At 40.6% G+C, this 27,313-nt stretch overlaps 1 protein-coding gene across 1 annotated transcript in view; it reads left to right on the top strand.

The window, feature by feature from the left end:
* The window catches only part of LOC121420643, a 166,570-nt gene that overhangs the window by 64,515 nt on the left and 74,742 nt on the right, over positions 1–27,313 (top strand). The window contains exons 58-83 of the mRNA XM_041615306.1: positions 565–702; positions 1,257–1,446; positions 4,187–4,368; positions 4,819–5,043; positions 5,949–6,092; positions 6,884–7,012; positions 8,029–8,197; positions 9,153–9,247; positions 10,638–10,802; positions 11,188–11,340; positions 11,997–12,176; positions 12,905–13,126; positions 13,502–13,849; positions 15,312–15,599; positions 16,299–16,434; positions 16,947–17,103; positions 17,647–17,950; positions 18,933–19,149; positions 21,101–21,279; positions 22,737–22,916; positions 23,241–23,591; positions 23,989–24,126; positions 24,754–24,909; positions 25,700–25,915; positions 26,437–26,622; positions 27,052–27,231. Of these exons, the coding sequence (XP_041471240.1) occupies positions 565–702; positions 1,257–1,446; positions 4,187–4,368; positions 4,819–5,043; positions 5,949–6,092; positions 6,884–7,012; positions 8,029–8,197; positions 9,153–9,247; positions 10,638–10,802; positions 11,188–11,340; positions 11,997–12,176; positions 12,905–13,126; positions 13,502–13,849; positions 15,312–15,599; positions 16,299–16,434; positions 16,947–17,103; positions 17,647–17,950; positions 18,933–19,149; positions 21,101–21,279; positions 22,737–22,916; positions 23,241–23,591; positions 23,989–24,126; positions 24,754–24,909; positions 25,700–25,915; positions 26,437–26,622; positions 27,052–27,231 (5,028 nt within the window). The remainder of the gene's footprint in view (positions 1–564; positions 703–1,256; positions 1,447–4,186; positions 4,369–4,818; positions 5,044–5,948; positions 6,093–6,883; positions 7,013–8,028; positions 8,198–9,152; positions 9,248–10,637; positions 10,803–11,187; positions 11,341–11,996; positions 12,177–12,904; positions 13,127–13,501; positions 13,850–15,311; positions 15,600–16,298; positions 16,435–16,946; positions 17,104–17,646; positions 17,951–18,932; positions 19,150–21,100; positions 21,280–22,736; positions 22,917–23,240; positions 23,592–23,988; positions 24,127–24,753; positions 24,910–25,699; positions 25,916–26,436; positions 26,623–27,051; positions 27,232–27,313) is intronic.

The following is a 27,313-nucleotide window of genomic DNA, read 5'->3' as shown; positions in this document are numbered from 1 at the left end:
AGGATTTATTTAGTTTTGGGGGGATAGGTGTTATGTTTTGGGTTTATGTTCAGATTTTCCATCAGAGCAATTGTCGCCGGAGCAAATGTCATGGAACCATAAAAACATCCTGATTTTAAATAGTGCATGGTTCTATTGTGATGCATGCCAGATAATGATATGAGATGTACATCAACTCTTCCCCCTAATTGACAACTTTACTTGATTTTGATTGGCTGAGAAGCGCAGATGTGTGACCGATAGCGGTAACTGAGGGATAGAGCAGAATATGTTTGGCAATATATCTGCCAAGTCCTGTTGTGAAATACACCCAGTATCTGATGAAGAGTAAACCCATGAAATGGTACCCAACTTATTTTTCCTTTAAGTTTGGATTTTTGTGAATACTGTAGGATTGATGGAGGAAAGCTTTTGCAGCCCTTTTCTTGGTGGATATTACTTATTTTCCTTTTGAATTTTGGCAATATTGTAGGATTGACAGAGGAGAGACTTAGCAGTCTGCTTCTCGGTGGATATTACTTATTTTCCTTTTGAATTTTGATTTTTTTTTGGTCAATACTGTAGGATTGACGGAAGAGAGTCTATGCAGCCCATGTCTCGGTGGATATTACTGCCCCACCCCAGGGATGGTGTACCCCGAGGAGGAATGCGATGCAGGATTCTTCTGCAAGCAGTATGCAAACATCTCGGCACCGGACCAAGGTAAAGGACATTGATGACAAAGATAACCTTTGACCTTCGATCATTGCGTATATGAAATAATGAGCTACATGGGGATGATGGTGCTGATGCTGCTGGTGTTGATGTTGTCTTAGTGATCTGAGAAGCAGTCACTGTGGTTGTGTGTAGGCAAAGGAATAGATTTACATATTTGGGGGTTGGGAAAGCTTTCTCTCACAACAAACGCGCTAAACACTGCAACTTTGGGTGATAAAGCCTTAGCATTTCAATGAATGGGGATACTCTGGGGTCTTTTTTTATTTTTCAGGGCTCTTCTAAGCATTTCTGGGGCAAAATGCGCATTTTCCCCCTGATCGTGTAGTTAGTAGTGGTCGCATCATAACTTTCTTATTCTCATCTGATTTTATGAAAGTTTAGCGTTAAACTTGTTTGATATACATGTACTGTATGTATTGTCACGTAAACCTTTTTTTTTTTTTGATGAACTTCTCTTCTAAAATTGCCTAAGAATCAGACTATGATAATTTACTCGTCTCACCTTCTCCATCTCTGTCTCATCAACCCCTCTGTAACAGGTGATGATGCCAATGAGTGCACACCTGGTCACTACTGCCCCCAGGGGACCTCCGACCCCGTCCCCTGTCCTAAGGGCTCCTTTAGCAACGAGTATGGCTTACAGGCCGAGGGAGATTGCGAGCTGTGCACCCCGGGCCACTACTGCTCGGAGATTGGACAAACCAACACCTCGGGATTATGCTTCGAAGGGTAGGTTTTAGATAATTTGCCTTTAAACCATTCAGTGCCGTGCAAGGTTTGAATTCCAAGGCCGGGGTCAAGGTCACAACGACACTTTGACACCAAGAACAAGGACTAGGCCATATTAATTTCCTCAAGGATCACAACACTAAAAATGACTTTCCATAAAAAGATACCGTTAGGTCTATGGACTTGTTTGTGAGCATTGTCCCATCTCATCCCAGCTACAGTTGTCCTCAAAATTATTCATACCCCTTGTGGAAAAACATTCTTCGGTAGATTCTTTACTTGTAAAAGCTATTATGATGTAACTTTCTTTGTATCTTTTGTCTGCTTGTTGCTATGCATGATTTGACATATGAGCTGGCAAGTCTTCATTAGCATAATAATAGATAGGGTCGAAAGTTATTTTTTGCACTTGTTCAGAATTATTCATACCCTTGCCAATACCTCAACAAAAATGTCCTTTTATGACAATGCGCATTATTTTCACTGTCTGGGAATGTGCTATTCTTTGTTCTATAGTTATTTCAAGATGTTCCAATGAATTAAATACCCTCTTTGTTAAACAAGCCATTGAACAATGATGGAAAATAGCATCTTTCTAAAAGGGTATAAATAGAGGAAAGCATTCTGGTTATTCTCAGTCTCTGATAATCATGGCCAAGTAGAAGGAGCTCAGTGAGAACCTACGGCAACGTCTTGTGAATGCCCACATTGAGGGAAAAGGTGACAAGGCCATTTCAAAGCAGTATGACGTCCCTGTGGCAACAGTCCAGAGCGTAATCAAAAAGCACAAGAGGTACAGCACTGTGAAGAACCTTAGTGGGCGTGGCAGGAAGTGCAAGGTGTCCCCTAAACTTGCCAGGAAAATCTGCAGAGAGGTCAACAACAACCCCCGGACCACAACCAAGGCCCTACTTGAAACGCTTGACCGGTCAGGGACGAAGGTGTCCCGGTCCACCATCGAGCGAGTCTTGCACAAAGGAGGTCTCCATGGACGCAGGCCTCGGAAGACACCGTTGCTCAGGAAGAAACACCTGAAGGCTCGACTGGCCTTTGCTAGAGGTCATCTGAAGCAAAATCCAAGCTTTTGGTCAACCATCCTGTGGTCTGATGAGACGAAGTTGGAGTTATTTGGCCATATGGATGTTGAATACGTCTGGAGGAAGAAAGGGGAAGCATACAATCCAAAGAACACTGTGCCAACCGTCAAGCATGGTGGTGGGCACATCATGCTATGGGGATGTTTCTCTTCCAGTGGCAAAGGGAACCTCGTTAGAGTCAAAGGAATCATGAAAAAGGAGGATTACATCCAGTTCCTTGATGAGAACTTGAAGGAATCTGCCGAAAAAGTCCAGCTTGGCCCCAACTGGAAGTACCAACAAGACAATGACCCAAAGCATACCGCCAAGCTGGTGAAGAAATGGTTCAAGGACCATGATGTCAACGTCCTAGAATGGCCAAGTCAGAGTCCTGACCTGAATCCGATCGAGAACTTGTGACGAGACCTGAAAGTCAGAGTGATGGCTAGGAACCCGACCAACCTGACCCAGCTTGAGGCCTATACGCCAAGGAAGAATGGGCCAACATCCCGCAGGAGACGTGCAGGAAGCTTGTGGACACTTACAGGAATCGTCTAGAAGCAGTCGTAAAGAACAAAGGCTATGCTATTGACTATTAATGAAAGACATTGGACTCAGAAAACCTAGGGTATGAATAATTTTGAACATGACATTGTTTGAATATCTATGAATAAAATACCCCTGAAAAGAGAAATTTCTTGAATTGTGCATTGTTGTGATTCTTTCACTAGTAGGTCACACATAAATCATAGAGAAACTTGATAAAATGCATTTATTTCATCACAAACATGAAAAATCACAAATATCAACAAGGGTATGAATAATTTTGAGGACGACTGTATGTCCTAAGACTTATCTCAAGGCCATGGTAAATTGGTTATACAGAAAGTTGATTATTTCATGAAATAGCCCTTCTGTATTGACCTCTATGTGGATGGTTGATAAAACCTTGTATCTCAAAATTTAAATATCTTGATGACAGCTGAGATAAGCTTGATTTTAGAATTAAAACATTGGTAGCAACTTTCTTTTGCCTCAAAAGAGTTCTTCACAGGTACATGTATCAGGAGACTGTATCAGGCAATATGAGACTACCACCAATGCTGTTTTTTTTAAATACATCCTTTTCTAAGCTGCCTTCAAAATTATTAATTTTTTGAGGTACAAGGTTTCATTTGCCCAGCCACGTTTTGCTGTGTACATTAAATGCTTTCCTATTTTTGCTTTTTTTATTGTTATGCAGGCCAAACAGGGCCCCGCCTTACAAGAGTTACAATTGATCCCATCAACCTCAACTGTATGAAAATCCATCAGTGTTGTAATTTTTTCTACGAAAAATTAAAATTTGCACAAAGTCCTTCCTAAGCAAAGAGAAGCACTCTGAATTTTCAAGAAATCAATGAATGTATAAATTTACAGCATATCTAGAAAATATTTCAAGCAAACATGGATTTTAGGTGTTGATATTGCTGGCTTTCCAGACATGTATGTGTAGTTATGGTTGCTCGGATCAATGGTAATTTTTTGTGAGATGTGCTTTGCCATCTACATTAATCTTCTTGACCACATGGACATGTATCTACATGTATGTTTACTCTTTGAAAATGTGCATTCACGCTGATCCCATCTTAACCTGTTGAATCCACTCTCTCTCTCTCTTGTAGATTTTACTGTGAGCTTGGTTCATGGGACGCGACCAACGTCTCGTGTCCAGTGGGTAATTACTGCCCTCTAGGATCACCTACGCCCGAGCCATGTCCGCAGGGCACCTACAGTAACACTATGGAGAGGTGGAATGTCACCCAGTGCGTTGAGTGCGATGAAGGATGGTACTGTAATGACACAGGTAAGAATTATCATACTTGCTCTCAAAGCACTTACAGTTAGATGTACTTAATCAGAAGTCTATAATGAATAATAAGAATAATAATAATGTATCCATGGGACCTTTTCTTAGATAGGTTCAAAGTGCATTAAATGCAGTTTAATTACCCTGGCTTTAGCAGAGCAGTGTTTCGGGAATAAATCCCTGCTAGGTACCCATTTTCCTCACTTAGAATATATCCAAAGACACCCCCCCCCCCTTCAAACAGGATGAGAATTGTGCAAAGCTAATTCATCACATGACAAAGTTTGAAACTGTAAGTCAATGCAAGTAGAGATTTATACATGTATATTTTCACAATCTGTTTGTTGTTTCCATGTTAACTTTGAGGATTGTTTTATTGCCAGGAATTGACTCTTTCTGTTTAAAAATCCTTGAATTTCTATTACTCCTTGCCTCTTGCCACATCAGGTCTGTCCGCACCAGTAGGGGAATGCGATGCTGGTTTCTACTGCCCACCGGGACAGAGTGTCCCCAACCCCACCGACTACCCATGTAGCATCGGGTTGCATTGCCCCGTTGGTAGCGCTCTACCAGTCCCCTGCGCTCCTGGTACCTTCACAAACCTCACCCAGGCTCCCGAGTGTCTGGAGTGTCCCGCAGGATTCTACTGTGTACCCGAAGAAGTCATCGAAGGTGAGTTATGATTAAATATTGAAAGGGGGAATGAAATTCTTTGAGCAGGTTAGCTCCTGTGAAAGCAGAAAAAAACCAAAGAAAAAGATCAATATAAGTTTGAGTATCATTGGACAGTCAATAAGAAAGTTTTTAGCAAATGAATGAATGAGGAGATCACTAATGTGAGCAAGATCTGTGATGTCATAACATTTCCTCATTTTCCTGAAGACGCTAAGAACATACTAGTGGAGATATTGAGTTTGGTTTGGCCAATCCTTTTTCATGACCTTATGCTCTCAAGAGAATATTGATACATTCTTTACCATGGAAACTCCTGAAGACAGACAGTCAACTTGTCCGAAACGTCGAGTCTCTCTACTACTCATCATCTCTACTCGCGGACTCAAGCCAGCATCTCCTCACCAGCTCTACTACTCAAGCTGTTCTCACTCAACATTCCTTCTGGTTTACAGTCCTTTTCAGGACTATTTTCAAGAAAGAGTACTCTACTCTCAAATCTCCACTTTCTCGCCTATCCAATTCTTCTCTTCTATCCACTGTTTCTATAACACTCCACATGGTGTACCGTAAACCACATCAGCAAACTTTCACATGTTACTCATTGTCTTATTTGATATCAAGTAAACTGTTCATCCAAAGTTTTGAGCTTTGTTTATCCATGGACAGGGTTGCCAGATTTAGGACCCTTACCAAAGTCTGAAACATGTCCTCCTTTCAGGAATCCTGCAAATGCCTTTTATTTGCTAATCCTTACAACTCACCTTAGCCAAACCAAAGGGGATGCAAAAAGTCACTATATGCTGTTGTGCAAGCTTGTAATATGGCATCTGCTTTTAAAGAAATTACAAATTTATTCTTCAAAGAGTGCAAGACCACTTATTGAAGTCCTCTTGTTTCTGTAGGAAACTCCTCTACCGGGTACAGGGATTGCCCCCAGGGGTACTTCTGCCCCCCTGGTACCGGAGCTAACTGGACTGCATGCCCACCGGGGACCTACGGAGCCAGCAAAGGATTAGAATATGAAGAAGACTGTACTGACTGCCCAGGTTAGTCTTTTAGTAGTGGTGGTAGGGAACAGTTGTGGTGATGGTTGTGATGGTAGTGTTTTTGGTGGTGATGGGCCTGGGGATATTTAGGATGGTTATGATGATGGTGGCAATGATGTTAGGGGTGATGATGGTGATGGTGTTGATGATGTTGATATTAGTGGTGATGCAGATGATAGTGGTGATGATAATGATGATCATGATGGTGATGATGATGATGTTGATATCGGTGGTGATGATGATGATGATGGTTATGATGGTGATGATGATGATGGCGATGATGATGATGATGGTGATGGTGATGATATTGGCGGTGATGATGATAGGGGTGATGATGGTGGTGGTAGTGATGATGATCATTATAATCATGGTGGTGGTGATGATGGTGGTGGTGGTGTTGGTAGTGGTGATGATGATGACTATCATTATAATGATGATGCTGATGATAAATGATGATGATGATGACGATTATTGTGATGACGATGGTAGTGTTGATTGTGATGATAATGATGAAGAATAGGTCGAAGAGAAAGAGGAGGGTATTTTATCAAAAAGAACATCGGGTGAAAGAAATTGTGAATTTCCAGGTATGTTCCTTACATACATTCTAGCTCTCTTATTGATATTGTGAAGCGAGAAAGAAACAAAAAGAACAAGGAAATAAATCAAATAACTAATAGAGAAATAAATGAAAGAAACCTGTTTGCATGTTTATTGGTGTATAGTTCCTACAGAAGGAAATATAGATTTGATAAGTACATGTAGCCATTTTGAACTTCTTTCCTTCCCAGGTGGTGAATACTGTGATGGTGTCAATCTGACCATCCCATCTGGCCCCTGTGAGGCGGGATATTTCTGCACCTATAGAGTGGACAGGCCAACACCCACAGCATTCCCCAATGATGGATGTACCTACGCAGGTAATGCAGTTCCCTCAATCTCACTCTCAATTTTACCCTTTAGCACATTTATACCGTGTTTACACTTAAACGGCATTTGGTTTGCATTTACACGTTGTTACAGCTCGCGGTTCAGAACCGCGAGCCGATGCAAAAAGCTGAAATGATATGCACACCAACAATATACCTCATAATAAAGACAACGCTGGATCCGTGCGCTTACAATTACGTCACAATGGTAAAGTAAATGAAATGCGCACAAATTGCCGATGCAGAATCGGCTTTCTGTTTACACGTAGTAAAAAAGCCGATTCTGCATCGGCTCGCGGTTCAGAACCTACTTCTTTGGAGGTGGAAATTGCCGGTTCTGAACCGCGAGCTGATGCAAGTTACTTGCGTTTACACGCTATGAAAAAGCTGATGCTGCATCGGCTCGCGGTTCAGAAACGCGAGCCAATTCAAAAGCCGAGTAAGTGTAAACACGATATTAATCTGACTCCCATTTCATGAAGACTGAAAATTTCAGTCACTTTGTCATTATGGTAAATGCCATACTAACCGGGCAGTGTTTTCATCGAAAATGAAGGTCATCATACATGTAGCTGAATAAAATAATAGCAAATTTATAAATCTATATCCCCCCCCAAAAAAAAAAAGGAAGAAAACTGAGACTTGCTCAAAGTTACTTTGTCCCCAACCAAGCCAAATTCCTTGTAGAATAATCCCATGAAATTTTGTGGAGGAATGCAATATAATATCCTTCTTTTGCACATAATAGACCAGTTTTATTGACACACTGGATTTTGTGCATGATGTTTAATTTATTGATGTTTTTAAAATCAATTTCTTTATCTCATCGATCTCTCCCTTGCTAGGTGCTTCTTCAAAGTAAAAGTATGTGAAGTTTTTAATTGCCTTGTCCAAGTTTTCGGATAAAGAACCATTTTCACATATATATGGCTTGTTTGAAATACATTTGTGTCATGAGCTTTCAAAACGTTCTTTATCCTAATTTTTCCCTGTTCATTCTCATGAAGGCAACCATACAGGATATGGCGGCGTCTGTCCACTGGGTCACCACTGTCCCGAGGGGTCAGCCCGCCCTCTAGGGTGCTCGGCAGGAACGTACCAGGATGAAGAAGGGAAAGAATCGTGCAAGGAGTGCCCGGCTGGCTACTACTGTCTCGCTAACTCGACTACTTATGAGTAAGTTTTTTTAACACTGATATCTGTTGATGAGGTGCCCATATTCTGAATGGTTGAATTTAAGCTCTGGGCCCCGTCGTACGGAGAGTTGCAGAGTGATCCAATCAATCACAACTATGGACGGCCAGCATCGTCAGCATCTATTACGCATGTTCGTTTAAAATATTGTTGAGCTTTGATGTATATTCAATCATGCGTTCACTGTTTTCTTGAAAATTCACTTTGCTTCTCTTTGTTTACAAAGGACATTTTGCCAATCTCCTATAGAAAAAAGTACGACTCTGATGGATTTCCATAGAGTTACAATTGATCCAATCAGTTGTACATTTTTTAAGATGTGCCCAGGAGCCCGTTGCAGAAAGAGTTGCATTTAAACGCAAGTCAAAAAATCAATCGCAATTCAAAAATGCGCGCTGTTGATTGGTTGAAAATCAAGTTTCGCATGACTTTTGGAGTTGCGATCGATTGCAACTCTTTCTGCAACGGGCCCCAGGTCTAAAGTTTTTTTCACTGTGAAAAGCCATTTTTCCAAATGGGTAATGAATCTCAAACATGAATCTGAACTCTGGTTTTAATTTGAACCCTTAAGTTGCTGTTAAACTGTGGAAAGCTACATGCATCATGAATTTCACATGATATTCTGTACGCTGGGTTAGTTCAAATTCTAATTTCAAGTTGCATCATGAATGTCAAAGGTGAGAGGTTGAATTGTCACAAATCTTTGATTACTGTCTTGGAATGATTGGTAAAATTGTTCTATTCACCAAAAAAAGAGCATTCATTTGGAAATATATACCTTTTGGTCCTTTGAAAAGTATTTGGATATTTGTTTGAATTTTTCCTGATTGATTTTTTTAGAAAGAAAATTATACATGTATCTAATGGCCTTCATTTAGAGTATCATTCTGTTTCATAGATCAACACCTTTATTTACTCTTTTTTTTCTCTCCTTCAGGGATACCATATGTCCATCTGGTTACTACTGTCCACCCGGTACAACATATGACATCATGGAGCCCTGTGAAGAGGGAACGTTTAATAACCTTACTGGTATGGGTATTTTATGAATATTCTCACTCTTCTTGTACATGTATTCCTGTTAACTTATATTACTTATTATAATAATAATAAGAAGAAGAAGAAGTAGAATGATAATAATACTAATGATAATAATAATAGTATTAATAGTAATAATTATAATGTTAATAATAATAATGATAATGATACTGATACTGATAATGATATTAATAATAATAATAATAATAATAATAATCGCTAGAGGGTATTCATTTGTCTCGCAATCTACTATGGTCAACAAGGAAATTCGTGATCACTCTCGCAAAAAGTGTTCACTGGCTTTCTTGTAAATTCGTGATCACTCTCGCAAAAAGTGTTCACTAGCTTACAAGTTCACGAGCTTTCGAGTGCTGCTGCAACTCCTTATCAAGTGACGAAAATTGTGTGATATCGTACTCTATTTATACTAATCTCCAGGACCGTACGCACAAACGCGAGAACAATAGGTGGGCACTGATCCGTTGTGTGATTGGTCAGGAGTTATGTAAATAAGCTGGGGGTATATGCAAATACGCCGTGGGTCGGCAATATGCAAATGAGACCAAAATTGGCGGGCTCGCTAGTTTCCCCTGGGCGGGAGTTGACTAGCTGAGCGGGCCCTCGATCGGGGCCGGGAACGATCGGGTCGGCGTGCACTGCCAGGTAAGGGGGTATTGTGCTGTCGGATGGTTCACATCCAGAAATCGGGGATGTCGATCCCGCTGTCTCTGTTGAAGTTGTTAGGACAAAGACGTATACTAATAGCACTTTTTGCGAGAGTGATCACGAAATTTCTTGTTGACCATAGTAGATTGCGAGACAAATGAATACCCTCTAGCGATTATTTCAATCCGCAATAATGAACCTATTTAGTATTAATAATAATGATAATAATAACGATACTGATATTAATAATGATAATAGTAATAATAATACTTATAGTAATGATAACAACAACAATGAAATAATAATGATATTAATAATATAATGATAATAATACCAATGGTAATAATAATGATAATAGTAATAATATTAATGATAATTGCAATTATTTTAATAATAGCAAAAATGATAATAGTAACATTTATAAGCACTTAATATTTTGAGTTTCTTAGCATGTTTTTAATATTGTTTTTACACTTAGTTCTCCTTAATAAGCATTCTGGTGATGATAAACACTTTAGGATTGCTGCCAAGCATATCCTATTGAAATTATATTTCCATACTGGGACCCGTAACACAAAGCTTTGTTCATGTGGAACATTTTTCTATGATTGATTACAGTGTACATTGACAACAATGTACAATTACTCGTGAAAATCAAGTGTACCATTAATCGCTAGATTCTATATTCATTCGTAGTTATTTTAATTTTTTCGCGAAGGTGGTCACAACGATTCCTGGTGTACTCCATGTTTACCCGGTACCTACTGCGCCGGTCAGGGTAACCCCGAACCTACTGATCTCTGTGATGCGGGATGGTACTGTATCAGTGGGTCGTACGAACCGCAGCCATCGGATCCTTCCCTTGGTGGAGAGTGCCAAGCTGGTAAGTTAGTGGTGGGGTAATGATGGTGGTGGTGGTGATGATGAGGATGATGAGGATGATGATGATGATGACGACGATGATGATTGTGATAGTGATGATGTTGGTGGTGAGGATGATTTAGATGATGATGGCACTTACATTGATGATTTTGATGATGATGATGATGACGATGAGGATACATAAAAATATATATATAAACAAATATATTTGTGATGATGAATATTTAGGAATTGTGCCTTGTACAAGGCATTGAAGCTTTTTATTTATGTATCGTAGTTCCCTATTTCATTTTTGCTTTTAACTTTTTACAAATTCATACATTTTGTGTTATAATATTTTTGCAATCAAGATCTGTTTTGTTTTCTTTTTATTATTATTTTTTCAGGGGAATACTGCCCTCAGGGTTCGTCAGCTCCAATCACCTGTGATCCTGGCTGGTACTGTCATACCTCCGGTCTTCCAGCGCCCCATGATATGTGCACCGCTGGGTACTACTGCACCAATGGTTCCGTCACACCCACTCCTATGGGTAGCGGAGGTAAGATGATGAAGGGGTTTGTTAGTGGTGTTGATGGTGGTGATGGTGGTGGCGGTGGTAGTGATGGTGGTGGGAGTGATGGTGGTGGAGTTGGTAGTGGTGATGTGGGAGTTGGTAGTGGTGATGTTGATGGAGTTGGTAGTGGTGGTGATAACGTGGTAGTGATGGTGGTGGTATTGGTGATGGTGGTGGTAGTGATGGTGGTGGTAGTGATGGTGGATGTAAGAAGGAGAAGAAAATGCAGACAACGTAGAAACTGTGAAGAGGAAGGAGGAGGAGGAGGAGGAAAAGAAGAAGGGGGAGGAGGAGCAGAGGGATTAAACAAGAGGTGAAGGCAAAGAAGAAGGTAAAGCCGGCGAAGAAGAAGATTTAGAAGAAGTACATGTAGAAGAAGTAGAAGTTGAAGAAGGAGGAGAAGAAGAAGAATTTGGAGAAGGAGGAGGAGGAAAAGCAGAAGGAAGAGGAGGAAGAGAAGAACAAAAAAGCAGAACGAGGAGCAGGAGTGCAACTTTATTTGATTGCTAGTCATTGTTACGTATAATTTCAAGAATGATGACTTCATCCTAATTTTTGCAATGTTTTGATTACATGTAGGATCATTTCAAAGACATGTAAATTTATCTGAGTAAGTTATTTTCGTTGTTCCCCTGGTGCAGGTGATCGATGTAGTCCTGGATACTACTGCCTCGAGGGAAGCTCCGTCGAGGAAGCATGCCCTCCTGGAACCTACCAACCAAGTCTGATGGCTAAGAACATCACCTACTGTCTTGACTGCCTGGCTGGGAAGTACTGCAACGACAGCGGTCTGTCACAACCAGAAGGGAACTGCTCCAGAGGTAAAGATGATGATAATGATGAGGGTGATGGTGATGAGGTTGGTGATGGTGGAGGTGGTGATGATGATGGTGATGATGATGGTGATGATGATGATGATGATGATGATGATGATGATGATGATGATGATGATGATGATGATGATGATGATGATGATGATGATGATGATGATGATGATGATGATGATGATGATGATGATGATGATGATGGTGATGATGATGATGATGATGATGTTGATGATGATGATGATGATGATGATGGTGATGATGATGGTGATGATGATGGTGATGATGATGATGATAATGATGAGGGCGATGGTGATGATGGTAAAGATGCTGGTGATGATGATGATGATGATTATGCTGATGATGATGATGTTGGTGGTGATGATGGTGATGATGAAAGCGGTGGTTATAATTATGATGATGATTTTGAATATGATGGTGGTGGTTATGAGGATGATCATGATGATGATGGTGGTGGTGGTGGTTCTGATGCTGACAATGATGATGCGGTTATATTTTCATCCTTCCATTTAACATGAGACAGATTTCATATACCATTATTGCTACCCTGTGAGCATTTCATGAAACAAATCGTCAGGGTTTTCACTCACTACTGTTATAAGCTACTGAAATCCTTGTTTCTGATTGGCCCAGAATAAGAGATGCTTCATGAAACACCTGTAAACCTGTTTTCATACAATCCTTATTACTTATTCATCCTATAGGATTTTACTGCCCCGGTGGCCAGACCGTCCCTACTCCCAACGAGTACCGCTGTCGCCGTGGTTACTACTGCCAGGAGGACTCTGCGGAGGAGCAGGCATGTCCGGCCGGGACCTACCAGGATGAACCTGAGCAATGGGAGTGCAAGGACTGCCCCGCTGGCTTCTACTGCGACGACACCAACGGACCCATCGTCAACTACACAGCTTATGTTTGCCCAGAAGGTAAAGAGGCTAATAAAAGCTATTGATAAAATCTCATATTTCCCTCGGGACCTAGATCAACTTTCTTAGCTGGCTCTTTTTAGCAGGGCTGTCTTAATTAATTTCCCCTCTCTATCCTTATATGTCCCTGGCTAAATGACAGAAGGGCCCACTTTAGCCATAGAAGGAGGGGGGGGGCATGATTGCGCCTTCCATTGCTTCTTGCAATTTTTCTCGGAACGGACAAAGGTAGTACTGCGAAATTTTACAATTCCTTTTTCGAAGTCTTGCGCATCCTTTGAGACCACATCCGTGACATACGGGTATAGCATCGCAACACCATATGACTTTTTAGGGCAAGAAGATGTCTTCCAACTTTTTTCTCTTTTCCTCCAGGTCACTACTGTCCGGAGGGCACCAGAGCAGCCACCTACTACAAGTGCCCCATCGGAACCTTCAACAACATCACTGCCATCTCTAACCAATCGGAATGCTCCGACTGCCTCGGAGGTTACTACTGCGGCGAGCCAGGTCTCACGTACCCTCGGACGCTCTGTGCGGCTGGATACTATTGTCGCCAGGCGGCCCGCATCGCGACACCCAGCCAGGGTTACGATGCGGACGAGTGTCCGGTCGGTCATTACTGTCTAGAGGGAACTGAAGAACCAATTGCCTGTCCTTTGGGCACCTTCAGTAATGAGACTGGCTTGATGAATGTTACTGAATGTGAATACTGCACACCAGGTAAGCTTTATAGGGTTAATATTTGTCTTAGCATTAATTGGTTTGTCCGGGATCTTGAGGGGTCTTTTTGTCTCACCTGCGAAGCAGAGTGAGACTATAGGCGCCGCTTTTCCGACGGCGGCGGCGGCGGCGTCAACATCAAATCTTAACCTGAGGTTAAGTTTTTGAAATGTCATCATAACTTAGAAAATATATGGACCTAGTTCATGAAACTTGGACATAAGGTTAATCAAGTATCACTGAACATCCTGCACGAGTTTCACGTCACATGACCAAGGTCAAAGGTCATTTAGGGTCAATGAACTTTGGCCGAATTGCGGATATCTGTTGAATTCCCATCATAACTTTGAAAGTTTATGGATCTGATTCATGAAACTTGTACATAATAGTAATCAAGCATCACTGAACATTTTGTGCAAGTTTCAGGTCTCATGATTAAGGTCAAAGGTCATTTAGGGTCAATGAACTTTGGCCGAATTGGGGATATCTGTTGAATTACCATCATAACTTTGAAAGTTTATTGGTCTAGTTCATTAAACTTGGATATTATAGTAATCAAGTATCTCTGAACATCCTGTGCACGTTTCAGGTCACATGACCAAGGTCAAAGGTCAATGAACTTTGGCCGAACTGGGTGTATCTGTTGAATTACCATCATAACTTTGAAAGTTTATGGATCTGATTCATGAAACTTGTACATAAGAGTAATCAAGTATCACTGAACATCCTGTGCGAGTTTCAGGTCACATGATCAAGGTCACAGGTCATGTAAGGTCAATGAACTTTGGCCATGTTGGGGTTTTTTGTTGAATAACCATCATATCTCTGTAAGTTTATTGGTCTAGTTCATAAAAAGTGGACATAAGAGTAACCATGTATCACTGAACATCTTGTGCAAGTTAGAGTAGTATTCAAAGTCAGCACTGCTGCTATATTGAACCGCGTGGTGCAGGTGAGACGGCCAGAGGCATTCCACTTGTTTCTGCATAAGCTAGGGAAAATCAAGATTTACTTTTTCTTGAAATTCATTGAAAAAACTTCAGATTTAGAAGCGATTTATTTCTTAATGGAGCTCTGCATGCATGGTTATCACTTCAGCTTAGAAAATTTATCATCCTAATGTGTTAATAAATTTAAAGCGGAACTACATGTACACAGTATAAATTGCAAATAATAACAACCAGTTACTTTTCTGTGTGTGAATAGTTTGAGTTAATATTAAAGCCAATATGAATATAGATAATGCAAATTACATGTAGAATAAAAGTATTTTTCTGCTGGAGAAAAATAAAACAAGTCATCAAAATGATAAAGAAATTTTCCTTTCAGTTGTTGTTTTACCATTAAACGTTTGTAAACAATTTGGTGTTTATCTAATTCATTGTAACAAAATCGGTAAATTCAAGAAAGATACCTAAATGTTTTAATTGCATTCATAGTAATATTCAATCTGCTCATCTAGGTTCGTACTGTGATCAAGTGGCACTGACCGCTCCTGTTGACCTCTGCACAGCCGGCTTCTACTGTGTCCAAGGCTCGGACAACCAGGAGCAGTTCGTCTGTCCCGTCGGACGCTACTGTCCCGAGGGCACTTCAGTCCCTTACAAGTGTCCTGCGGGGACATTCTCCAACGACACTAGGCTTGTGGAGGAAGCAGAATGTCGTAATTGCACCGCAGGGTATTACTGCCAGCAGACGGGACTGTCGGAAGAAGAAGATCTTTGTACCGCAGGATACTACTGTCCAGAAGGTAGTTGAGTTTCTTGATGTCCGACTTTTTTTCATTGTGGTCATCGTCATCGTGTCCTTCATGATTATCGTTATCATCATCATCATCCATAGGCGGCGAAATTTGAGGAGGGGGGACGGTCCCCCCCTAAATTTTTTGTTGATGTTTTTTTTTTTTTTTTTTTTCCTTTTTATTCTTTTTTTTTGCTTGTCAATTTATTTTCCTACATCCCCCCTAAAATTTTTGGGTTGAGAACCTTTATTTTTTTTGCTTGTCAAAAAATTTTTGGTTGTCCCCTCCTAAAATTTTTTGCTTCCGCCGCCAATGTCATCATCCCCATCATCATCAATATCATTACCGTCAATTTTGTCATCATTGTCATCATAATTGATATCATCATCATCATCAACATAATTTGTTTAGTATCTTCGTCATCATCATCATCACTGAAATCAACATCATTATCATCATAATCATCCTCATAACTATCATCATCATCATTTATATGTCATCATCATCAACATTCTTTATTTTAGTAGTTATTTTCTCTCACGAAGGGTTTCTGACTCTCTAACCTCACTCTACTTCCACTTTGATCTAGTCAATTATGCTGATGAAATGACAAGGAGTGGAGACGTATGAACTTTGATTATTTCACTACTTTGTCAGACTCATCACACCACAACACTCTCATTAGATGCTGTCCTTTGCACCATACAGGTTCGTCTATCCCAGCCCCTATCGAGTGCCCCATTGGTCTTCACTGTCCTCTTGGATCACCGGAACCCAAGGCCTGCGCTGCAGGGACCTACACCAACCGAACCACGCAGCCATCATGCCTAACCTGCCCACAAGGGTAAGTCAGGGTTTCAATAAAATATGTGTGACCAACCAACCCTAAAGCCAACAATAAGTTGCCAGGAAAAGGTTCTTTTTAAATAACCAAAATGATAATTTGGTACTTTACAAGGTTTCAATGAAAAAAATGAGACTAACCACCCCCAAAAACAACAGTAATTGCCCAAAACTGCTTTTTGGGATTTTTATTTAATTTTAAAAAGAACTTTGTAAACATTTGTACTAAGTCTTGCTCTACATTTAAGAATATTGGGATTATGTTTTCAATTAATTTTATTTTTTTCTTCAACTTCAACTTGAATTTGAACTTGATTTTTATATGTGATATCCAAAAACAATCACTTCACAAATATGGTACATGTAATTGTAATACATTATTATGACATAGGATAAAATGAACTAGAAAATAGCATGAATGCTACATGTATTTCTAGTCTGGTGCCTTCATAATACTTCTGTACATGCAACATGTATGAATAATTATTTCATATTATTTGTACTTCTTTATAGATTGTACTGCTTGCCTGAGAATGAGACGATCGGAAACCCACATCTGGAAGCCGGTTATGCAGACTGCCCGGCTGGCTTCTACTGTCCGGCTGGAACCGGTCTCGACTGGATGGCCTGCCCAGCTGGTACCTACAGTGACCAGATCAACCTATACATGGTGAGAACAAGAAAGAAAGAGGGAGTGAGAGAGAGAGAGAGAGGGGGGAGTGATAGAAAGAAGTTGATATCAGAGGAGAGAGAGAGAGACAGAGGGAGACAAAATAGATGAGAGGGGTATTTTAAATGTGATGTTTGATTACAATTGCCTAGTTATAGAAGAGAAGGATAGAAGTGGTTGAAAAGACAGGGTAAAAAGATGTTTGAGTATGGGTGATGAATACAATACTACCTTGTGAACATTTATGTGGGGAATAAGATAAGATGGAGAGAGAAATGGGAGAGAAAGAAAAAGAAATAGATGAATAATTATCAATTTTTGTTAGATGGGGGGTAGGAGGTGGAGAGGTTACTAGTTGGCCGGCTTTTCCCACAACTAGATTGTCTTGTACAGTGCATGTAGATGATTCAGGAATCCTAAAGGTCAAATAACCTTCATTTTCATAAAGTAACGGCCTTTAAAGTTAGAATTCTTAAATCAAAATGCATCAGTACTTCTCTTCTATACCTTACACCTGATTGTCTTTCCCTCATAACTTTCTAGATCGGGCAGTGCACAGATTGCCCCGCTGGCTACTACTGCCCTGACCAACACGCCACAAACTACACAGACCTATGCCACGAGGGTTACTGGTGCAGCTCTGGGGTGGACAGGGGCAATCCCCACACCCCCGGGACCAACGAGACCTATAACGACACCTGTCCCCTCCTGGGAGGTTATACCGGTGTCGGAGGGGTGTGTCCCAGGGGGCACAGGTGTCCGGTAGGGGTGGGCGCGCCCATCGGGTGTGACACGGGGACGTACCAGGATAACGAGGGGGAAGGTGACTGCAAGGATTGTCCGGAAGGTGAGCAATAGAGCCCATTCTTACAAAGACTTGCGATTGATGCGATCAATCCTAATTATGAGAAGCCACCAAACCCAAATTCGAGAATGCATGTGCATCTATTAATCAAAAATGTATTCTACTGTAGATATCATGATTAATATACTTATGCATGCATCGATTCAGTGTTCTCCTCTCTGCTTCCATCTGGACGCTTGTGCAACTTCTCTGTACAGATGATTATGGCATTGATGGATTTCCATGATAGGGGTGTATTTGATAATCACAATTCGTCGCACGCACCACGAACTGTCCTCTCTGCGCACTTCTAAGCGAAAGTTACTTTTGCAGAAAACGCATTTAAAGAAAAGTTTTTTTTTTAACCAGCAATAAGTGAAGCTACTAGGAAAGCAATTTATTTACCAGTGTCTTCGTTAAAAAGTTCAGGTTCCAAAGTTTCATCCCGTATCTTTATATTTTCTTGTAGTTTATTATTTACGCCACAGTGGGCAACGTAACAGAGAGGACGGTTCGTGGAATAGATACAGTGCGCTTAACTTTTGCATTGAAGTGCGCAGAGAGGACGGTTCGTGGTGCGTGCGACGAATTGTTTATCAAATGGGGCCATGTACATACAAATTCATTTGTTGCTGAATGAATTGAAATCTGCTTATAATGAAATGAAATGATATACAATCGCACAAGATATATACAAGGACGTCAGGAGAAGAGGAGCAAATCTTGAGATATTGGTTCTACACACTCTGCTGCACTCAACCCAGGTGAGGTAAATGGTTATTAGCAGACTGGTTATTATTGGTAGACTTGCTTAGCCGGGGTAATATAGGAGTACCTCGAGCACCGAGCAAGGTGGATACGTGTGCTATACAAATCCTGTATAATTATTTTTATTATTCTACTTAAGATATATATCATTCTGCCAGGTTTTAGTTATCAAGACTGAAATCACTCATTCGATTCATTTCTTCACATTTTCCCCCAGGTTTCTTCTGCCCTGCCAATTCCACCGACTATGACTCCAACATCTGTCCCGCCGGCTACTACTGCCCAGCTGGCACGGAGCACGGTCAGCAGTTCCCCTGCTGGCCCGGAACATTCAACAACGCCACTGGTCAGACATCCAACTCCTCCTGCTTGTCTTGTCTTGGTGGCATGTATTGCATGGGATACCATAATGAATGGCCAACTAGCAACTGCAGGTGCGTGAAGCTTAAGCTTATCATTACAGAAACCAAATTGGCAACACAATGAAAACAACAATTACTGATTAAAACTGCAAATTGGCATCTCCCTGTTAAAAAAATTGCTCTTATCGTGCATTTATTATTATCATCATTGTTTGTTTGGCATCGCCTGTGCCTGTGAGGAGAAAAGTGAACTGAATCATAATGACCCGCAGGTCTCTCCTTTTGGTAGAACTCTGATTGTTGAAAATGTTTAGAAAAGTCACAATTATTGTTGCCAATTTAAGGAACAAAGAAAACTAGTCATAATGATCCCACAAAGGGCATAGACAGTACTTCTTTTTAACAAATCAATGTCCCTTTACATGCTAGAATCACAAATTAGATGATGGAAATGGAACTAAAGCAGTTTCATTCTGACTTTGTTTATTAGCAGTTTGTTTTTTACCTGATTACTTAAAATGATGAATGATTGTGAGATATGATGTTTGCTTCTTTAAGATTGTATAGGTTATTTTAATTACTACTGGGAGATGTTTCATCAATACCTTCTGTCTGACAAGTGGTCAGATCCGACAACGATCCTTGATTTTGATTGGCTAAGAAGCAGTGTTACTATGGTAACATTTAGATAAAACATTCTTCAAGTTCTTCATGAAATGCTATGTTGGTGTTATGTTCATAGGTGCAAAATCAGATTTTTGTCTCACCTGCGAAGCAAAGTGAGACTATAGGCGCCGCTTTTCCGACGGCAGCGGCGGCGTCAACATCAAATCTTAACCTGAGGTTAAGTTTTTGAAATGACGTCATAACTTAGAAAGTATATGGACCTAGTTAATAAAACTTGGCCATAAGGTTAATCAAGTATTATTGAACATCCTATTAGAGTTTCATGTCACATGACCAAGGTCAAAGGTCATTTAGGGTCAATGAACTTAGACCATGTTGGAGGAATCAACATCGAAATCTTAACCTGAGGTTAAGTTTTTGAAATGTCATCATAACTTAGAAAATATATGGACCTAGTTCATGAAACTTGGACATAGGGTTAATCAAGTATCACTGAACATCCTGCATGAGTTTCACATCACATGACCGAGGTCATTTAGGGTCAATGAACTTTGGCCGAATAGGGGATATCTGTTGAATTCCCATCATAACTTTGAAAGTTTATGGATCTTATTCATGAAACTTGGACATAATAGTAATCAAGCATCACTGAAAATTTTGTGCAAGTTTCAGGTCTCATGATTAAGGTCAAAGGTCATTTAGGGTCAATGAACTTTGGCCGAATCGGGGGTATCTGTTGAATTACCATCATAACTTTGAAAGTTTATTGGTCTAGTTCATTAAACTTGGACATTAGAGTAATCAAGTATCACTGAACATCCTGTGCGCGTTTCAGGTCACATGACCAAGGTCAAAGGTCAATGAACTTTGGCCGAATTGGGTGTATCTGTTAATTTACCATCATAACTTTGAAAGTTTATGGATCTGATTCATGAAACTTGTACATAAGAGTAATCAAGTATCACTGAACATCCTGTTCGAGTTTCAGGTCACATGATCAAGGTCAAAGGTCATGTAAGGTCAATGAACTTTGGCCGTGTTGGGGTTTTTGTTGAATAACCATCATATCTATGTAAGTTTATTGGTCTAGTTCATAAAAAGTGGACATAAGAGTAACCATGTATCACTGAACATCTTGTGCGAGTTAGAGTAGTATTCAAAGTGAGCACTGCTGCTATATTGAACCGGGTGATGCAGGTGAGACGGCCAGAGGCATTCCACTTGTTAATCATTTTACATCTGTTTATTGCTAAAATTGAAACCCATATACAACATAAAGCACAAATATATGTATAAAAGCTCATAAAAAAAGGACTAAAAATTGCTGTTATATCATTACCATAGCATGTGCTGACCAGTAGATTTTTCATATATTCACTCCCTCTCTTTTCCGCAGTGATGGGTGGTACTGTACATCCGGAGCATCCAGCCCAATGCCAAGTGACCTGTCCATTGGTGGTCAGTGCCAAGCCGGTCAGTACTGTCCGGCTGGGTCAGAGTTGCCTATTGATTGTGATCCAGGAATGTACTGCCATAGAGCCGGGCTTGCCTTGCCTCAACTGGAATGCCATCCAGGTACGAGGGTTATGTTATGTACATGTAATTGGGATGATGATGTTGGTGGTGGTGATGGTGATGATGATGATGATGATGATGACAATGACGATGATGATGACGATGATGATGATGATGATAATAGTGGTGTTGATGGTGATGAACATGATTGTGGTGTTGATGGTGATGAAGAAGATTTTAACCATGGCAGTGGTGGCGATCGTAGTACAACTATTCTGATGATGATAAATTTAGATGATGATGCTACTGATTATGGTGGTCATGATGGTGTGAGGTGATAGTAGTCAAGCAGTGTTGATGGTGATGACAATAGCACACACATGAAAACACTTCTAAACTTAATAAAAGAAGACGAGGAACTGCAGTATTTTTCTGAGCATTTCAATGATCAAGAACCTCAACAATTTACCGCTTCCGTCCTGTTTCTACCTGACGTCGAATTAGCAGATTCCTCCAGACACGACCTCAAGCTACTTGTCTTAAAATTCTTGCATAAGATTCACCTCTCTCGGTCTACCTTACTCTCACGTCAAAATATGTAAAGCTACCATTAATGCAGTATTAAACTGCGGATCTCCGATACAGCGGAGGAAGGATACAGAAGAAGAAAGTGATGAATAGTGCCTGAATAATAATAATAGTCTGCATTTATATAGCACTTAATACATCAGAACGACGTCTCTAAGCGCTTTACAGACATATTATTACCCCGGTCATCGGATCCTTGCATGCCCGCATACAATGTATGCACCTTCTCCACTCCCTGGGGAGCATTCCAACAAGAGTTCCAAGACTCAATTGCTAGGCATACTACATATAGGCTTTCACATCCTACCGGGTACCCATTTAACACCTGGGTGGAGAGTGGCAAAGTGTGGATTAACGCCTTGCCAAAGGACGCTAGGCCATGGTGGGATTCGAACACACGACCCTCTGATTACAAGGCGAGAGTCAGAACCGCTACACCACGACGCTTCCACAATAATGTTGGTGATGAAGGTAGTGTTGTGATGATAGTGATGATGGTTATATAATGACATTGAATGTAGATTTCCAAAACTACTATAAAAGAACTATACATGTATATGTGGGTTTCTGTGATAAAAAGCTACTGCTGATGATGATGGTGTTGATGGTGATGAAGATAATTTCAACCATGGCAGAGGTGATTATTGTAGTGTGATGATTGTGTTGATGATAGAAGATGTCAAGGCTGATGATGGTGATAAATTTTGATGGTGATGATGATAATGATGTCAAGTTGCGGAAAAACAGGAAAGGATCTTGGAAAGGGTGATACCTAGTGTCATCGCAAGGTTCTGCGAGACAACATCTAGGGTATCACAATGTGATGATGATGATGTTATGACGAAGATGGATAGAACAACAATGATGTTAATACTTAATTCTATTTATGACCATAATAATTTTATTCATATTCCATTCCAACCTCCCAGGTTATTACTGCATCAACGGAGCATCCCGCGGTGACCCGACTGATAACATCACAGGCAATATATGCCCTATGGGGCACTTCTGTCCACAAGGCAGTTACTCTCCCACAGCATGTGATATGGGCTATTACTTGGATGCTGAGGGCCAGTCTCAACTTTCAAACTGCAAGAACTGCACACCAGGTAATTCAAAATTTGAAATTCAGAATTCCAAATTGAAATTCAAATTTCCAAATTTGAAAGTCAAAGTTCCCAATTTGAAATTCAAATATCCAAATTTGAAAAATCAAAATTCAAAAGTTGACATTCCAAATTTGAAATTCCAAATTTTAGATTAAAAAATCCAAATTTGAAATTCAAAACTCCAAATTTGAAATTCCATATTTAAAATTCAAATTGCAAACTTAAAACTACCATACCACAGCACTCCATGATAAAAGAATTATAAACTCTTTTATATGTTTATGGTAAATGTTTTAATTGATACAAATTTCTCATTTTGATCAGGTATGTTCTGTGGCGAGCAAGGCCTACCCTCACCCAGCGGTGAGTGCGAACAAGGATACTATTGCCCGGAAGGTCAGTCAACGGCAAACGCCTCTGCCTTCGCTTGTCCCGAAGGCTACTTCTGCGAGACCGGCAGCCCCGCACCCGAGCCTTGTCCCTCGGGCACCTACCAAGACACCCCAGCCCAGTGGACCTGTAAGACTTGCCCGGAGGGATTCTACTGCAACGCAACGATCGGCCCAGTGGTATGGACCGGGTCCTATGTTTGCCCCAGTGGGTACTACTGTCCTGCAGGCACCGAGTATGCGGAGCAGTATCCCTGCCCCTATGGAACCTTCAATAATATCACTGGTAAGTGAATTTGATCATGGCTATCAGTCAGCCAAAGCGGTCAGGAAATTTGATTAATGAATTATTCTAGGCTTTTAATATTCAATGTAGTTATTTTCCTCAATTTTTGTATATGCATAATGGTATCATTTAGAAATCTTTGTCCTGTCTCCTTGTTTGAAATGTATTATGTTTTAGAATTTATGTAAGCATGCCAATTCAGCATTTTGGCTGCCATATGTATGCGATCTTCACTGACAAATTTTCTTCTGACCAATCAGACAGTAGTATTTTTACTAGCTGATAAGAAACACTGTCCAGTGTTATTTGCATTGTAAGGCTGTGCCAAAGGTCAATTTGGCTTTACATTAACCTTGATGGAAAGCTACGGTGGTGTTTTATGCTTATTTCCATACAGGAATAACCTCGGAGGGCGATTGTACGGACTGCATCGGAGGCTACGCCTGCAACCAGATCGGCCTATCCTATCCACCGGTCCTGTGCGCTGCAGGTTACTACTGCAGGAAGGGTTCCAACACCACCACACCAACATACGGTATGTTACTGATCTCAAATTGGCAACCTTAGAAGAACTGATCCACGTTTATGTTGAATAATGATATTAATAATAATAGCCAATTTTTATAAAGCGCTTTTCCCAGAATGGCCCAAAGCGCGTTACAGCATATTATTACCCCGGTCATTGGATTCATTTCAATCAAGCACGAAAAGTGCACAATTTCCACTCCCTGGGGAGCATTCCTTGCATTCATCGCAGCCAGGAAATTTCATCAAAATAGGGCAAGGAATTACATGTAATAAGTTATGACTCTATAGATTTATATGATTTCATTGAAGATCACTTGTCACTCTTCAATCTTTACTATGATATTCCATACTGTACATGTATGTCTTATCAGTTATTGCATACAATGAGGTCTCTACACTCATGAGCATGTGGGTATTTTTTATTCCTAGCATATTTCAAAAGGTAGGAAATATTGTTGCTTATGCCTGCCCCACGTTGAGGAATAGCCTTCTTGATGGCATAAATATCTGTATCTTGTATCTCTCTTGACTTTTTCAAAAAATCCTCTTTATTTCTCAATTGTTCAATCAACCTTGAGCGCTCTACAAATAGGATTTGCCCATTTCAACATCATTCTTATTACTTTGGATACAGATGGGTTTAACAACGAGTGTCCGGCCGGATCTTACTGCCCGGAGGGAACGGACAGTCCTATCCACTGCCCGGAAGGGTACTACAGTCCCAACATGAAGCTGCAGTCTGAATCAGAATGCTTGAACTGTACAGAGGGGTACTACTGTAATGAGACAGGTGAGGGAAGAGATGATGATGATGATGAAGAAGGAGTAAGGGAGGGGAGGAGAGATGGAGTTTCCTAGGAGAAGAAGATGGAAAATGGGCAGGAGAAGGAGAATAAAAGAGAGGGAGATTTATCGTTAACACGTCAAAGTACAGTCAGAATTAGAGTGTATGCAGCGCAGAGGGGTGATACTGGTTAGGTTATAAGGGTGACAGGATTATGACGAAGGGGAAGCAAAGGGAGGGGAGAAGGACGGGAGGAGATTCATCAAGTTGCAGTCAGAATTAGAGTACTTAGATGTTAAAAGGGGTAATATATTAATAAGCCAGTTAAAGGTAAATGCCAGTTTTGGTAATGATATTAAAATGAGTTCGTACAGAATCCAATGAAATAACCACCAAAGTGTCTGTTTGTATAAATAAAATATATGTGTATATACACTGTTTCACGTGCGCTTATCTGTGTTGGTGATCTTCGGTGTGAACATTTTTCAGCGTAGATTTCAAGATTTCACAAAGTTCAGTTTATGTAACTGTACCAGATTTAGATCCTCGATGATATACTGACAATTAAGCCTTGTTTTACAGACTTTCTCATGAAATCAGTGTTTGCTGCAACTACTGGCATTTCTCTTTAAAGGGGAGAAAGGGAGGGTATGATTAGCAGTTGAAGGAGGAGGAAAAGGAGATTTCTGTCTTGTATTGTATCAATATGAAGACACATTGGGTTCTGACCAAGCTGCAATTACCATGATGACAATAAAATGAGATTATGTTCCTTCTTTGTGGATTCTCTGTCTAGGTATCACCGAAGTCAGCGGCCCTTGCTCACCACGCTACTACTGCGAGGAGGGGTCAACCACGCCACACAGTCTCATCTGCCCCGAAGGTCACTACTGTGGCCTTGCGACCTTTGACCCTACACCTTGCCCCAACGGGACGTTCTTCAATGCCACCGGGATCGCAACGGAGGAAGAGTGCTTCCATTGCACACCTGGATACTACTGCAATGGACTTGGTATGTCAACCAAACATCAGTTGATAAAAATGTTATAACATATGCCATATTTTGATGATACTATTCACACGCAGCTCATAAGATACAATTTCTTTGAAGAAAGAACATAAGTTCAGATACTTCTACATTTAAGAAGTGCATTGGAAAAAAATGAAAGTTCCATTTTACTTTTTTACAAAAAGTAACTGTTTCTGGAAAAGCAGTCACTTGGAATGATTAGATCTAGTCTGCTATGCAGACTCTGAATGGCTCGTGAAGTGGGATCTGCAGCTGGTTTGCGTAGCAAACCAGCATGAAAGGGCGAGCGAAGCGCGCTATTTCAGACATCTGCAGCCCCAGTAGACCTAGTCTGCTATGCAGACTCCTTGTATCAGCTGTGATACACACACTGCAGATGTGGGTCTACAGTTGTAGACTATATAAGATCATAGAAATCAATTAGATTTGTGATGTCCAATGAAGGATCATAAATATCCATTCATTTCTGACAAGTTTTGTCTATTCATTCATCCACCCCAAAGGTCTCGTGGAGCCTACAAATTACTGTGATCCAGGGTACTACTGCCCTCAAGGGTCATCATATGCCAAGGCCATCATCTGTCCCATTGGCAAGCATTGTCCTCTTGGAAGTGCGGAACCACAGGACTGCATCGCTGGAACTTACACTGATAGTGAAGGTCAAGCTGCATGCCAAGTTTGTCCTGAAGGTAAGGCAGTTTTGTATCAGTATTTAACCAATATTTATTTTGATGTTGTTTCTGGGGTTCGAATATTCTAATAAATTCCCCTCCCCAATATTTTCTATTCCTGACACTTATGTACTAAGTGAAAGAGAATGTAGTAAAATCACAAGGATATGCTCTTGTGAATTTCAGTCTTGCTATTGTTTTTTGTTTGTTTTGTTTTTAGGGTCATGGCTCTCAGTGTATTGACCTTTAGTAGAATCATACTTGAACATTGTTCAATTATTTTTGCCATCCTGTTCTAGGTTGCTACTGTTTCCTAGATTGAAGGTGATGGTAGAAGTACAATTACTATTGCCCCAACGTCACTGGTCATTACTTATTCCTATGTTTTAACTTTATGGAAGAAGCATTCTTTAACATTGTCCAATTATATTTCCCATCCTGTTCTAGGTTACTACTGTATCCCAGAGCTAGTAGTGGAAGGTGATGCAGGAACTACCAGTTGGTCCTGCCCTCAGGGCTACTATTGTCCCAACGGCACTGGTCATGACTGGCAACCATGTCCTGCAGGAAGCTTTGGCAAGACTGGAGGACTCACCAACATTCTGGAGTGCACTCCTTGCGATGCAGGTAAATGAAAACACCTAGGATGCATGGGAGTCTTACCTGAAACTGGCTATTTTTATATTAAGCTATTTATATTTTTGCATCT

The sequence above is a fragment of the Lytechinus variegatus genome, chromosome 8 (assembly GCF_018143015.1).
Source record: "Lytechinus variegatus isolate NC3 chromosome 8, Lvar_3.0, whole genome shotgun sequence".
In the NCBI taxonomy this organism is placed as follows: Eukaryota; Metazoa; Echinodermata; class Echinoidea; order Temnopleuroida; family Toxopneustidae; genus Lytechinus; species Lytechinus variegatus.
Note: the sequence above shows the minus strand (reverse complement) of the source record. Positions and strands in the feature narration are given on the sequence as shown.